The following is a 16,716-nucleotide window of genomic DNA, read 5'->3' as shown; positions in this document are numbered from 1 at the left end:
TCTCGAATAGAGCTAAAACCAAGGTGATATTAATTCGTCACCCCCTTTGTATGCGGACGCTTTCCCTTAGGTAAATTTAACATTATATTGTTAAATATTTTTTGAGAAGTTTCAGTCATAGTGCTTATATTAATACTGAATGGAGCTGCAACACGCTGAAAAATATTTCCAATAAAATTGTAGCAACTTAATATTTAATAGTATCAACACTTATGTCTCTAACGCATTTTACTCTCAAGCGGGAACCCCATTATCTCGTTCTCGTTTGAAGTAACTGATTTGAGACGCAATTAGTTCCTGGGTCTGATTGTTTAATGGCTTCAATATTTTCAATCAGAGTGATCACAAATATTAAACAATAGTTTTGGTAATTAGTATTAGTTATCATTAATGTTTTAAATAATTTTGAACACACATGCCAATAGTGTCGACCAGTACCAATACAAATCGAGTTTTAGAAGGTGATTCGGTTAGAGGTTCCTACCGATCAGAGAGCATTCTGTCTCTTTTTAACTAGAGAAAAAATCCGCTCACAGTTTAAAACGAATTTTATGTTTTGACAAACTGAATTTGGCAATACATTCGACGTCATCGATGACGTGCATTGACTGTTTTATTAGAATGACTGTTATATTTATGTTAACATTTTGTGACATTAAATAGAAACTGTTATAATATTCCAATATATACTTCTATTTAAGCCTTAAATTCGTTAAAAACTGTAGTAACAAATGCTGAAACTTTACTGAAAAGAATTAAGCTTTCAAAATAGTACTTTATATATTACGCTACTCACTGGATTTTTAATTATTTTTGTTTTATTGTTCTGTACAAAATTGGTTTACAATAAATTATAGATAATAATTTTACAAATTGACAATATTAAGCTTTTGTCAAGGAATTATATGAACACTTTTATTGAAAATAGTTTTAGACATTTAGATACTTTGGAAGAAAATAATATATACAAAAAATACTACAAATATATTAAAAAAGTGGATGTTATTGAGGTATGAGTTTGTATCAAATCGACACCACAATATCATCGGACATATCTTTCTTTTGTTCTCTATATAACTAATAATTCTGATAAAAAATTATAAATACAAGAAGTTCTCTAACATTAAAAAAATAATGTCAAATGGCCTAGAATAATTTAATTTTACAAATTCCATTTTAGATTTTGTCTGTCGTTTAGTCTTCAATGTCGTTGTCGATTCTACTGCTACGAATTCCGGTGTTTCCAGTCCATGGATAGATATCAGGGCACGGCTGACATGTTCTCATATATCTAACACCAGATTTATGCCATAGATTACAAACTTTTGGATTATTGCATCTCTTTGGGCGATCCTGTAAGACATAACCAGTTTAGCATAAGATCTTCGAATATAAAGAAAGCCCTGTTCTAAAGCTTCCTCTAGAATTGTAACTTACCGAATAGTTACATTGGAATGGTTGGAAGCTATTCAGCCTCGAGCTGGGTGTTGGATCTCGAACCCATTGAATAGCTTGCCAATTGGTAATAAACCAGACATCTTTCATTGCTAAGACGGTGTCGATGAAGTTGATGAAACCTTCTTTGTGGTGGGGTTGAGTAAACCAAGCAGCATGGTAGAATAAGCCGAAAGGAGCTCTGGATAAAATAAAATACCATTTTATAATGTTTCTCGACTAGGCAAGATTCACTTTTACCTGTTGGTAGTGTAATGCCTTTCAAAGTTTTTGAGAAGCATCTTATAGACTCCATCGGCATCTGGAGGATTACTGCAAGCGTCACCCATAGAACATCTTCCACCATTTAAATCTTGCCACATCACCATAGGTACTTCCCATACGCCTGGATATGATCTTGTTGGACAAGGTGGTATCATACAATCGTGGAACAATTTGTAGTCCAAAGTATAGGGCCAACTTGGAGGTTTATTCTCGTATATAGGCATAGATGAGTCATAGGTAAAGTTCGAATCGTACAACATTTTGAACATTTTGTTTCCACCGACCTAAAATTATTACATTGAAAAAAGGATTTAATAATCACTATTAAATATCATTACGGATAAAAAGGGAGCTCTCATTCCTCTAACATCTTCCATTTTTACACCACCATAGGCGGCTAGAATTTCTCTTTGTCCAGCTACTTCACGAGTCCATTTCTTTTGCGAGAATTGTTCTCCAAAACTGTGCCTGTATAAAAAGATGTTAGTTGTTCTTTTGCAGATAATGACAAAGCATCCGTTCGCGATGATTTGTATCGTGTAAGTGCAGAATTCTGAGATATAAACAAAAAGCAAGCAAGAATAAAAATCGATTGTTAGTAGTTTGGAGCAAGTGGATGGTGTGTGTTCATCAAAACTTAGTTAAATGTGGTGCAATACTACTATGATACGTCTTGGTGCAGGGTGGGGTATAAGAATAAACTTACGATACAGTATGGGAAGCTAACTCGTGACCATCAGAATACAGATTTTGAACTTGGCTATAATCAGTCCATTCATGGGATACATAGAATGTGGCGGCAATAGGGCATCCATTAGGATTTGTTCTACCTCGTTCGAATAGATCTTGGTACAGACCTTTGTTTAAATCATTTACTGAATCATCGAAAGTAAGTAGGACTATTTGGGGTACTTGCTCGACTGGTAAGTCTCCTATTTTGTTAGTAAGCATAAGGAAAAGAAACATTATTAGTTATTAAAAAAAGATTTTATAAGAATTTACAATAGTGGTTGTAAAAGAAAAACATTCTATAGTATAAATTGGATAAAATTGTAACAAATAACACAACTGTTGAAAGGTCCAGAGTCCATTTTTTTCAAAGATTTCAAGTTCTCAGTTTTCATAATTTTGTATAAATAGCTACAAATCCTAAGAGCTGCGAAACATAATTTAGCCTGTATGATGAATAAAAATTAATTTTCAGTTTATAGAGTATTGTAATTAAAAGAAACAATTTATGTTTGAACGTGTCATGTTAAAATACTATAGTTTTCTTTCTTCTCATACTTACATCATTATTCAGTGTATATAACAATGCTATGTATTATAGAAATTATAGTTGTGAAGTAGTATATTTTTGTTTTATAGATTTCCTACACAGCACTTCAAAATCATTAACTTGTGCTTGCATGACTTGACTTCTACTTGAGTAATTCGTTATTTTTTGGACTAGGGAGTTCCCAGCTGTGTTATATAAATTAGGAATTCATAACTTTATAAATATTAATAACAGCATATTCTATTTTCGTTTGTAATGGTGATATGATAATTGAAGTTAATATTATTGGTAAATTATCCCGTAACTAACTTTAGTTTCTTTATACAAAACTAAATATATGAAATAAAGACGCCATATGTCTTAATTTATAAAAAAATGATTTTATAAAAAAACGTTCTCCACTATTGCGTTATAAAATATAGTGTATATGAAACTGATGTTGTTTGTACATATAAAATAATAAACAACACCTTTTCAATATACTTGACAGATTAAGAAACAACAACCATATTTCGAGGTTATTACATTTGCATGGATATTCATAAACTATCACTTTATCAACCTAATAACCTCAAAAAATAAAACAAAATAAACTGGAAAAAACAAAAGTTCAAGGAAGCAAACAAAAGAGTAAATGAGCGATCCGTTCCCAATATGGCCATAAAAAAGGCCACTTACGAGACAGTGTGCGATGCGAATTCATGGCCATCTGCATATAAGTTCTGGACCTGGCTATAGTCGGTCCATTCGTGTGAAACATAAAATGTTGCTGATATCGGACATCCGTTTGGATTTTTACGCCCATTTTCGAATAATTCGTAGTAATATTCTTTATTTAAATCATTAACGGCATCATCGAATGTCATTAAAACCATTTGCGGCGTCTGATCAACTGGTATATTACCTAATTGAAATTTTAACTTAAGATATACGGTTCAACATTTATTATTACACTATTTAAATCTTAAGATTGTTGTTTTGTCTTTAACTTTTTATTTCGATTAACAAAAACTATGAGTCTAAAATAAATATTACCGGGAATATCTTTTCCTCCACAATAGCAGTCAGGCAACAAACAAACATCCTTGCGGCATTTGGCTGCTGTTTTGTCTGGTTGAGGTTGTGGGTAAATTGGTTCAGGGCGTATTGGTGGGAATCTGTAGATATCTACATATTCGGCAGCTTTGGAAACGATGGAGGTGGATGGTTTTAGTGTTGGCCGAGAACGACTACAATCAATAATCAGAATAAAAATTATGTATATCGATATTAAATAAATGATAAAAATATTTCATACATTTATGTTATGAAAAATGGCGATACAAAACGATTTAAATCTGTTCCAATATAAACCAAACTGCCTATGCCTCGTCTTCGAATACAGAGCTTTCGTAGTCAGACTCATTAACAGTCGCATGATTTATATATATGTTATATATATATATATATATATATATATATATATATATATATATATATATATTATATTTATATAAATTCATAATATACAATTTACTATAGTCTATCCAAAGTTGCTGTGAACATAAGTCATCAATATGTTTAATGTTTTGTCTACCGCAATTTGTAAATTCGCTTTAGAATCAGACAATATTTTTCTTCTCATTTTATTCTAGTTAAAGAGAGATACAATGTTTTCTGATGCGTTCGAACACTTAAACCAACCCTGTCAAAGTTATCCGTTTGTTAAATGTATGCCAAATTCTTTAAAACGATAGTGCTAAGAGGTTATAAACCGGGAAACGTTGTCCAAACGCTTTGCTTGTTTTAAATTTTAAATAGCTGCTTATTATTACTCTGGTTAAAAATGCCGATGCCAGCCAGAACAGATGACCTTTCTAATGAGTTATTTCGAACAGGAACGAAATAATGAAAGCTTTTGCCATAAAATTCGTTAGGTTAGCACTATCAGTGATCAAATATATGAAATGTTTAAAAATAGTGAGTAGTTTTTTTATTGTAAAAATAATTTAATACAATTATTTCAGAGGAAACTGTTAGTCTGTATAGTATCGTAGAGGTTTAATTAAATTTCCAGACATTTCTTTTAAAATAATACAATTTTTAAAACCATATAACAAAATCAAAAAAATTATTATTTCAATTTGTGTATTTAGATGAGACATGGATATTGCAGAATGGGATCAATATACCCAACGGTCCCTCATGGCACGATGATAATCAAAATAGTGTTAAGACAACTAAAATTGATGGAAAAAGGTAAACGATGGAATAACAATTGATTAGGTTTTATTATTCATAACATTTATTAATAATTCATTGCAGATATATTGTTCTTCATGCTGGAAACAGGAATAGTTAATAACACCTTCGGTTTGGATGAACTCAATCAGACACATTGAAGAAGAAATTGAGAATCGTGAACAGGAACGTTCGATAGATTGGAAACGAGCAGCATATTTATTCACTTGAGTGAAACTTTTTGAATATGTGACTATGATTCAGTGCTGATTATTTCCGAGACAGGGTGATGAGAATGGAAACAACTAAACGTGTGTATATAATTAAAATACAATAATTGTAGGAAATCGTATTCTAGACTGTGAAAGATCTATGTCCATTAGATATGTGTGTAATTGCTCAGAATATACATGATTATTTCGTTAAAACGTGCGAGGAGAGACAAAATACCAACTGTTTTGCAGATATGACAAACGCATTAGGGAGAATTCAATGATTATAATTTTTATTAAGAATGGTGTACACAGGTAGTAGCAGAAGAAATAAAAAATACAGTGATATCAAAATAACTTGACAAGGAAACACACCATCGAAGGAAACAAGAACTAAACGTAAAAAGGTAAGTATGATCTCTAATCAAAGTAAAATGCATTACTTGTATATAAAATCAGTAATTAGGCGGATGAGGCCTCCAAGTGGATACCACTATATAAAAATAACTTCATTAAATATTCAATCTAAAATTATTCATCGAATATGTCAAATTGTTTTTATTAATAATTACCAACTTTTTAAACACTGGTTTAAATACAACTGTACCGAATAGTAGTAGTCTCAGAAGAAATAATAGATCCAAAAGTATTTAAATATCTGTATTTTACTAATTATTGAAAATATGCAGAAAAAAGAAAATGTGCATGAAACCATTCGCTAAAATAGCTCTATAACTTGATATTCGCATTTTCTGTTAGTTAATATATATTTAAAATTATATATTTTCTAAAAGATAATGAAATGCTATTAGTTTTTTTTGCAAAGTTTGATAATGGTAAATGAAAAAAATAATTATGAATTGGAATACAATATTATTCGAAAGTTATCGTATTTATGGCAAATAAGATAGTATTGGCAATGAAAGTGTCTATTATTAGGTTGGTTTAAATAAATTGGATTATTATTGATTCCAATAAAAATAGCTCGTTCTTTACGATCCAAATTAAAAATTGTTTTTAAACTAAATTCAAAAAATATACTGCTTCATTGTGAAATTTTTTTTATAAAAAACTTGAAAAAACTAATGACACTCTAGGTAAATTCTGTGTAAAATTATCTAATACTTTAAAAGATATATAAAATATAAAAAAATAATTAATTTATCAATTTTTTTAAAATATATTTTAAAGTTTCCTTTTACCAACTATGGGTTTATCTGGACTGGACCTACAGTGCAACGTGGGCTCCGAATCACGGTCCTCAGCATTAAGCCTACCGACTGACGAGTGACCAACTTTAGAAATCATCCCAGAAGACATCCGGTCTTACCCAGCCTGGTTACTAGCGTGACTGAGATCATTTTCGTTGTCGGATTTTACACTCTTGCCTCACATATTTCAAACAATCACAAACATACATTTACGACCATGCCCCAGCAGGATTCGAACCCACGGCTATCGCAACAGTAGGAGGACTGTCCTATCGCCTTTACCACTGCGCCACCAAGCCGGCTCATACAATTTGTTTTGTGGCCTCTGGTATAAGTGACACTTGACCAAATCCTTCAACCCCTTCAACTAAGTATCTTTTAACAAACCGAGTCGTTTTAACAAAAACAGTCGTCATTCAGTCAGTAAAATCTAATGTAAAATTTTCTGAGTTTGACATTTAACAAAACCAACTACACAGTGGTCTGTGATATTTGGCCTTATCGAGTACAATGTGTCTAAGACGAATATTTGGTATCAGATTGTATACTCTTGTCCAAAACCAAATGCAGAATTCATTCCCTGAATGGAATTAAAACTCAGAATGTTTTATACACATAATTTGAAAGGGAACAACTGCATATATGAAAAAAAAAACTTATAAACGGTTTAATTTTTATCAATTACTTACGTAGCAGGAGTGCCTCTATTTACAGTAGCTGTGGCTTCGTTATTAGATCCTGATCCACTTCCATTACTATAGTGAGATGTACCTCTGCCTCTAGAAGGTGTTCTAAAAACAAAAATTACGTACTTTACAGTCCTATAATAATGTATATAACCATTTCCATATAACATAGTCCATATAATAATAACCATTTATATCCCATGGGTTATTCCATCGTTTTTAATTTAGATTGCAAAGCTTTTATTGTCGGCAGTGTCAGTATAAGTATTACTACTGGTTAAAATTCCCAGGTACTGTATAGCTCCAAGGTCTTTATAATATTTATAAGTTGTAAATGCTTATTATAATACTAGTCTACTTATTAGTCTGTTTATATTTAGACTGTCTAAAAATGTAAGGTTCTGACAGGTTTTTTTTATATGAACGAGTAGAAATTAATTAATTTATTTAATAATTAATGGCTTTTTCGAAATTACTTTCTTGTAAACCCAAACCCAAAAATAACATAGTATATAATATATATGTACTATATACTATATATATGTTATTAATGTAAAAAGAAAACAGATGAAAATCTTAGAAGAAAGTAGTTTGCAACTAACTGGGCTTGTTATTTTATATGCCAACTTTATTTTTATATTTGATATTTTTTATATGTTACTAATTTTTCTTAATATTTTTTTATTGTTGAACATTGTTTTGTCATATATTTGATTTCTATGCCTATTCTTGTTAGTGTAATTTTCAGTAATTATTAATTTTTTTCTTAATTATGCAGCTGTTCCTAATACCTTCATATATTTTCTCATAATTTAATTAATAAGCTGTGAAAGATTCTTCTTCTTGAACTATTCTTGAACAAGTTCTTCTTGTAAGAAATAATAAAGTCCATAAGGGTAATTTATATGTTTGGAGTGGTAATAATTTAGCTTTATGATGCTCAATATATTTATTTTTCAATGTATTTTAATATGTTTTTTGTTCAACAAACTACTTCTCTTTTTATGTGAGCTTTATGTAACTTAATTATTATTCAATAATTATTATCTTTTACTCACTGTAATTTGAATATAGTCTCCCACCTTTTTAAGGGAAAATCTTCATATATGATGTATATATATATATATATATATATATATATATATATATAGTAAAAAATAACCAAACCAATCAATGATGTGTATAGACAGGATGTGTATAGACAATATGCGTATATATCAACTATTTCTAGCACCATAACTAATCTAAACATGGTGAATATTTAGAAAGGTTAGCGTAAAATAAGGGTGTGTTAATATGTATGGCATTGGGAGTAATGATGTAAATCCAAAGTCAACTTTTGCTTTGAATAGTTTGACTAATGTCATTATTGAAAGCTTGTACATAGGATAGTCAAAAAGTTTCAAGGTCGCTTAAATGATAAAATATATATTGATCACTTATTTTCAGAATTATTATTCTATATCTTATTGGCCCAATCAAAAAAGCGTTATTTACGCATTTTAGTTCGATTGATGAATGTTATAAATTTGGAAGAACGAATATGTTTTATGGAATAACAACATCAATAATGTGTTAACGGAAGAGGATATAACGTAAACATGACATATATTAGCTTAGAAACTTTTTGAACAGTCCTGGTGTTGTGGTGCATCAAGATTTGTCGTTTTCTTTTGGTGCCATATCATGCAGATAATTTGTTTCAAAAACATATGTAAAATACCTCAGTTTCAATTCAAGTTTGCATTTGGTTGGGTATTTCTGATTACAATTCATTAGCCCTGTTCTTCCATTCACTAAAGAGTCTACTGTCGAATTTGCCCTAGAACTGTTCGCAGGATGGGATGATGTAACAGCAGGAGAAGAGCGTGTCAAGTCTTTTGAAGGAACCATTACAGGTCTCAGTTTATAAAAACTGGACGGTTTCGGTTTTACTAACATTGGTGAAAAGGTTCTATTTAACGATTCAACTTTCTTAGGTAAGTCTGTGTATGTTTTAGTTTTAGTCATAGTTGTTGATGATATAAACAAGGGAGTAATCATTGTGGTCACTTCGGTACTTGAATCTTTCGTCGTTACATCAACATCGCTCACCAATTCCTGATTTATTGTGATAGGATTCAAAGTTCTCCTCATATTTTTCAATAATTGTTTTTGGTCTTCGGTTAAAACAGTTCCAAATTGTTTATTGCTTTTTAATTTAAATAGGACCTTTGAAGATGATGGCAACGAACCACGCGCAACATTGTCGGAATCAAGCTGGCGAGATGAATTTTTATACGAATTGTATTGAGTTGACTTGGAAATGTGATTATTTTTTGTTATTATCAGATTAGGTAGTCGTGTTTTGTGTGGTGTGTTATTGAATATAACGTCTGTGGATGGTAATTGTTGCTTTGGAAACCTATTATGGCTTTCAGGGATAACGGGATTGACAACGTTTCGTTCTAGGCTTGTATTATTCCGAAAAGATCGTACATGACTCTTTTTTTCGTTGACTGGTTTTAAGCTAGAAGAAATATTAAACTATGAAAAATGGCTTTTGTTCTTGATTAAAATCAATAAAATCATTTGCCAAAATATATTATTTCGTTTTTGATGATGCATCATGTATATCAAAATAATGTTAGTTAGAATTCGTTTATACAAGATGGTCTGAAAACTGAAATTCTTCAGTTAAAAATATAATTTAATATTTTTATTAGTTGCAGTTAATATAACATCTTGTATAACCGAAAGCATTAAAGGTAATGAATAGGTAATTAATGTGATTTGTCAAGAAACTTTAAATGATAAATGGTTTATATATGACAAACAAGGAGGTTAACATTTGATTATTTGATTATATACAATATTCAATCATTTTTTATATGAACGAACTGAAATCTAAGTTGAGTGAATTATGATATTAACTGTATGGTAAGGCAGTAAAGAATTTTATAATACATTGAATTAAGCAGATATTTTTTGACAAACCTCTATTAATATGATGTTTACTATTGATACATAATGTTATTGGATTAAAATAATAAAAGAACAAAATAATTCATTTTATCAATATCAGGTATGAGGAAGTGTGTTATTCCAAATGTACAAACTATCTAATCTACACGAAGTGTTTGGAAGGTAAAATAAGATACTACAAAAATGAGTTTAAGCTATGATATTATGGCAAAATCAACAATGAAAGGCCAAGCTGCTACTATTGAGATTTGCTTTGGAATTTTGTAGTACCTTGGAGAGGCAGTAATACTCTTTTTTGTGGATAGGGTACGTGCTTGGGTTGTTGTTGTTCTAGTGGTTGTAGTGGTAAGCTTTCTTGTTGTTGTGGTGATTCTTTTAGTGGTAGGGATTTCTTCGATATCATTTATTTCATTTCGGTCTCCTCTAAGACTAAACCTAACTTATACAAAGCATTCCTTGATCGGCTTTTAGCTGATACTTACCTATTTTGACCTCTACTTGACTGTCTATATGTATTTTCGTCATCCTATAAAACAGAAAGCAGCAGATTTTTAATTTTTAATTATCTATTATAATAAATATAAATATTGCTGCCACTAATAGACTTATTTTATGTCAAAAGATAACATCCTGTATTATATACCTGATATGAACTTTCTCCATAATCACTGACTGTTGATGGTTGATAAATGTCTTGACTAACACTGTTGTAGGGAATGCTGCCACGCTTGGGTGTTTCATCACGTACGGCAGAGACTGTTGATCCTCTGTACACGTTAGCGGTGGTTGATTTTGTTTGTTGTTGAGTATTGTAATGATTTTGTGGGGTATAATCTTAAAACATAATAGTATATTGAAAAATATGTTGAATATAATTTACAATGTTGATTTGTATAAGTTGATATAGATCTATTTTAAATTTAAATGAAATTTATGAATATAGTCTTACCGACGTCTTTGTAGAGTTCTACATCATCATCATACAGAGCGTAATAGGGATCATATCTGTTATCGTTATTGTGAACGTGATTATATTGACTATTATTATAAATAGCCCTGGCTGTTGCTGTTGTAGTTGAGATGCTTGGAGATATGCTGCTTTTTTCGTCGCTACAAAAGCACATTATAGAAGCTAATAAAAATGCAGAAGCGGAAATTTAATAAATATATAATACAGAAAAGGCGCGTCCTGATACTGCGTATTGTGTGCGAATCATTTTTAAATACCAAATTTGACTATTAACCAATTATTACAAAATCAGTGACATAACGAATAACCAACTGTTCATAATATATACGAATAAACCTTGTAAATTGCTAATAGTGTTATATCACACACTTTTTATATATTTCGTAATTATAAAGCAGTTATTTAAATAAAAATTAAGAATTTTGTATCACTCACTACTTTCTTACAAAATATTTACTAGATTTGATATTATAAGGTTATTTCAGTAACAGTTAAGGTCAAAATATAAATGAATTGCTTCAGTCTTAAAAGTTCAATATCGTTAAGTATCTTGATAAAAATCCAGCAAGTTGATTAAATAACCATTAGCATTGTAATAGTCAGATTTGGTATATTTTGATGATACAATGTTGCTAAGCTAAACATGCGATGTGTTAAGCGTAAAAAGCGTAGGATCAATTTATACACCATTTAACAATAACAATTCTTATGTACATTGTATATATATTACAAAACACTGTGCTTCATCATGTAAAATTTGTTTAAATGAAATACACATACTCGAAGTGCGTTATAATTTTTAGAAAACGTTATGAACTTACCAAAATTTTATCTGAATAAATTTAATAAACAATAAAAACTGAGTATTTCATAAATAACATTTATTAGAAACAATGTTTATATAGAATACATAATAACAAGTATAACACATTAAATATAAATAGTTTATAATAAAGAATGCCAAATTAAATGATCCTAAAATACATATATACATATATATATATATATATATATATATATATATATATATATATATATAATATAATATAACTTCTGGGACTTTTTTATTTCTAATGATCGTGTTTTGAAATGTTCAAGGTTGTAGTTACTCAAAACTAGTTGGGAATTCATTTTTTGTCACTAGCTGCTATAGACTGACTTGGCGGAAGTGTACTTTCACTTTTACAACAATTATTTTATTGGGTCAAGTTTTGTAATTTTTATTTTTGAGCGTATGTTAACAGAACCATATGTATTTATTCAGAAAGACACTAAATATAAGCAAATTTTTACAATTATTGTGATCGTCATTATATAATTTAGATATTTACTATTTTGCTTATATATGTAATCATTCTGTACGTTTATTATCCAAATAATTACCCTGTTTTTAATCTACATTAAGCATATGAATGGAATGAAATTCATTAGTAATATTTAGGTTAGTTGTTTTATTATAGTCAAGAATTAAAACAAAAACCTGAGAATATTATTTTCCTTATTTTGGGAAATTATTAATTATTTTGCTATAATTACTGAGTGATCATTAAATTCATATTCGTAATTGTTTAATTACTTAATTGTAAATATATTATAGTTCTTATTGTACATTACCGCAACACGTTAAAGCTTTGATGATTTATTTATGATGAAGTACTAGAGGTAGGTGAAATAAATGAATTAAAACGCATTTTATGTAAATTATGTAGTCCATTAAATTAAATTTTTGCTCTGTTTTTTGGATCAAATTCTTTGTTTTTACTACACTGTGCTGTCCTTTACACGTAATGTATTGTAACCATCTGATAGCTAATATTGCTTTAATATGCGTTTATTATTTTACTTGTTGGGTCTATTGCGCAATTACATATTTACTGATTATTTTTGAGAATGAAGATTACGGAGATGTATAACAAAGAAAAGATTTCAATATAGAATTTACAGAATAGAAATACAGAATTTTCGCTTGTTAATCTATGTGACAATATTTTGATAAATATACCAAAAAACGAAACAATTATTATTAAATTTATTATGGAAAAAACGAATCAAGAATTACATATATTTGGTGATAATACTTTTAATAATCATATAAATGATATTAATTGTAATTATTATTTTCTGCATATGTATTTAGGTCTGATAACCTTGAACTCGTCTGTCGTTAACATATGCTTGGGTCTAAAAACCTTCGTTAGATATAATTGCCGCAAAACATCTCAAATATGTTAATGCTGATAAAACGAGTATAACTTAAATTGTTATATCGGTATATTTTGTAAAGTAATATTGGTTTTAGTTACTGTTATTACTCTTGAATATGTTTGTAGATTTTTGGGTTCATTTTAGTTATTATAAATATAGTATAAACGTGTTTTAAATTAAAGTTTTATCTTCTAAAGTGCATTATTCATAATGAAACTCATTTGTCGTTATAGGCAACACAATCTACGTATACGCATTCCATTTAAAATCGTGAGTCGTAAATCATAATGTGTAAAATGCGATATGACAAGAAATCAGACTGCGATTGTCCATTGTGACATAACAACTCTATCAACGAATATCCTTTCCACAAAACGTTCATAGAAAACAGTGCATAGAGTAGTTCAGTGGCGGCACCTGACAAAACATTTTGTTGTTCAATTGTTGCAAAAAAACTTACCAGTTTTTTATAATTTAAATCCATCCTACGTTTTCTTCTGTTCGCAAAAGTCATTTTGCCATTAAAATTATCTATTTCGGAAATCAATTGTTTTTCAATGTATAGCACGGAAACAGCTTTTAAACGATCTTCGGTCATTGAATTTCTGAGAAACGTTTTGATGCGCTTTAGTGTTAAGTTTTCGGCCTCTGATGTTGTCATGGGAGTTGTTACCACGATTTCTAATCATTGTCTAGTCTCCTTCAACGTGTCTGCTAGATTGTTTGCTATCAAAGATTTTAGAAGAGGTCATTTTAGAGGCATCATTTAATATTCTGCAATCATTTCTTGAACAAATAACTGACAGTTCAGTTCGTAATCGTTCTTTATCAAGTTTTATTTATCATTTGAGTTTATGATATTTTAACATCACATACCTCTAAGGCCGAAATTCGCAGATCAAATATACTGTTGCTTGGACGGTTGCGTTTTTCTGGTTGTAAGTTCTAGTGCTAATATTTTTATAAGTCGTGAGCTTATTATATCTGATGCTTCACTAATGATATTATCAATATTATTTCGAACTTGAATAATACTGCGTTCAAAATATCGGTAGCGTCTCCTAGTCGCTGGACTAAATGCAGCGAAATCTCCACTTTAATATCGGCCTTGGTTTCGACCGTACCGATGGATACGGGGGTAGCAGAGAGCCGTGCTGGTGTTTGAAGGAGTTCGCAGAGCACGATCGTGTGGCCCAGATAAATAATGGCAATAGCCTATCGACTTTGGGTTATTCCACTGGTCCATGTTACTTCCGTTGCTCGCAATACAATTCCAGCTTTTTTATCATTTATTACCAGAAGAATTCGCCAAGTGGGACTTGTTTTTTGGTAAGTAATAGAAAATAATTTAGTATTTTAGTGACATTGCACAATTACTTTTTGGGAGCTTCTTTAGTTTTTTTTTTGGGGAGCTCTGGAGCACTGCGGCGTTTATGCACCAGCCGCCACTGGAGTAGTTTTTCCTTTCACGCGCATTTCTTTGCGGATTATAGTTTATTTAACAAAGTAAAAAATGTAATTATTGAAATCAATATTATATTATTATTAAAATATGAACATAACGTTTTTATACTAATATCAAGAAACTAATGAATATAAAATAAAAAATATCTAAAAAATATAAATATTATCTATCTATAATATTTCATATTTAATTAAATTTTATTGTATAACTTGCAATAATTAATTGAAATTCAAACAGAACTTTGATCTTGCTCCACTTTACTTTTTAATTAAAAGTTATTAACCAATACTCAATTATTTGAATTCTTATTTTGACAACAAACTGTTTCAAATTGTAACTAATTAAGTAAAATATTCTCAGATTTTGTGTCAATTAGATTGTGTAACTTTATTTGCATGCAATGGATATCTAACCGACATGAAATTTCATAATACGAAAAAAACTTGGTATTTCAAAAGAAACAACGAACAAATGTAGATACAATAGATATAAATTCAAAATGTTTACCTGGAAATAAGAATTGATTGATCTTGCTTTGAATTAAATGAATATGATTCAGTAGTAATACGTCTTTGTCTTTGATTATTTGGATTAGTCGTTGGTAAAGTCGTAATTCTGTTTCTTTTCGTTGTATAAATTTGCTTTGATTTAGGTGTTGTCGTAATTTGATCAAAAAGTTTGTCCTTTAATAGTTGTGTTGTTAAGATAGGTTTTACCGATGTTATTCTTGGTTTAGGTGTGGTAACTGGGTTTTCTGAATACCCAAATGTAATAGGCTCTATTGTTTTGACAGTCGCTGATTTTTCTGCATTTGAATCTGGATATTTATTATTGGTATTATCTGCTAACTTAAATATATCTTTATTTGTTGAACCTGTTTCAGGATAATCATATTCTTCGTAATAGTATTCATATTCAATAGGTGGGCTCTGTGTCGATGTTTTATTAACGGATATACTCAGGGCCGGTGCTGGAGTAGCAGGCATTAACAATTTTAACAAATCTTTATAATCAACTGTTACGCTCGATTGTGGATTTTGTTTTAAATACTGTCCGATAAAAGCATTTCGTAAATCTTGTTGGGGGTATGGTATAACTTTAATGTCTTTAGAAATCTTAGGTCTCGGAGTTGTGGTTGTAGTTGGGGTAGTCGTGGTTGTCGTCGTCGTTGATCCTAATTTACGCAGAAAATTGTCAAAATCGAAGTTGGGATCAGCAAAGGGATTATATATATCTTCATATTTGTTCTTGTTACTGAAGAATGATGGTGGTGGTCCTAAATCATCATCATCATCATCGCCATGATCGTGACTGTTATACTCGTAGGTTATAGTTGAATTCCTTGGACTTTTTTCATTGATTGTTTCTTTTTCTTCATCAGAATCATCCGCCTCTTCACCAGAATCGCTTTCTTCCGCTACCTCCTCGTTTTTCGCTTCATCATCTTTACCTCCTTTATAATCCTCTTCATATTTATCTTTTTCAGCAGCACTAATGACACGAGTTTCTTGACTCGTGCTTGGAATTTGCTCCTTACTGATTACAGACTCTTTATCATTGTAAATGTTTAGGTCTTTTTGTAACTCATCTGTGTGTTTTCTTGATTCATTCTGGTTTACATGCTGGTATCTTAAGACTGGTGGATTATTTCGTAATCTAGAATTTGCATTTGTCCTCAAATGTATTTTTCGATGATCAATTTTCTGAGGTCTCAAATTAGAATAAGCACTTTCAATTCTCATAGGATTATATCTGTTGTTTTTTGGTTGATACTGATTGGTGGGG

General features: G+C 30.2%; 1 protein-coding gene across 7 annotated transcripts in view; it reads right to left on the bottom strand.

The window, feature by feature from the left end:
- Positions 1-761: 761 nt before the first annotated feature.
- Cda5 (Chitin deacetylase-like 5) overlaps positions 762-16,716 on the bottom strand; it is a 45,435-nt gene continuing 29,480 nt past the window's right edge. Inside the window, exons 6-17 of one of the 7 annotated variants that reach the window (XM_076404978.1) lie at positions 11,241-11,401; positions 10,935-11,125; positions 10,774-10,817; positions 10,562-10,720; positions 9,051-9,836; positions 7,331-7,432; positions 4,034-4,227; positions 3,677-3,902; positions 2,058-2,187; positions 1,696-2,003; positions 1,438-1,636; positions 762-1,353 (exon numbers count right to left, since the gene is read on the bottom strand). In XM_076404978.1, the coding sequence (XP_076261093.1) occupies positions 1,195-1,353; positions 1,438-1,636; positions 1,696-2,003; positions 2,058-2,187; positions 3,677-3,902; positions 4,034-4,227; positions 7,331-7,432; positions 9,051-9,836; positions 10,562-10,720; positions 10,774-10,817; positions 10,935-11,125; positions 11,241-11,401 (2,659 nt within the window). In that variant the 3' untranslated portion in view covers positions 762-1,194. Of the gene's footprint in view, positions 1,354-1,437; positions 1,637-1,695; positions 2,004-2,057; positions 2,188-2,425; positions 2,652-3,676; positions 3,903-4,033; positions 4,228-7,330; positions 7,433-9,050; positions 9,837-10,561; positions 10,721-10,773; positions 10,818-10,934; positions 11,126-11,240; positions 11,402-16,716 lie in introns of all 7 variants that reach the window. The other 6 variants (XM_076404976.1, XM_076404981.1, XM_076404980.1 and 3 more) reach the window with 6 other exon arrangements.

Source organism: Rhynchophorus ferrugineus, unplaced genomic scaffold (assembly GCF_030347505.1).
Source record: "Rhynchophorus ferrugineus isolate W39M unplaced genomic scaffold, kcgeb_rfMv2 rfM5, whole genome shotgun sequence".
NCBI classification, from domain to species: domain Eukaryota; kingdom Metazoa; phylum Arthropoda; class Insecta; order Coleoptera; family Curculionidae; genus Rhynchophorus; species Rhynchophorus ferrugineus.
This window is presented reverse-complemented; position numbering and strand designations above follow the sequence as displayed.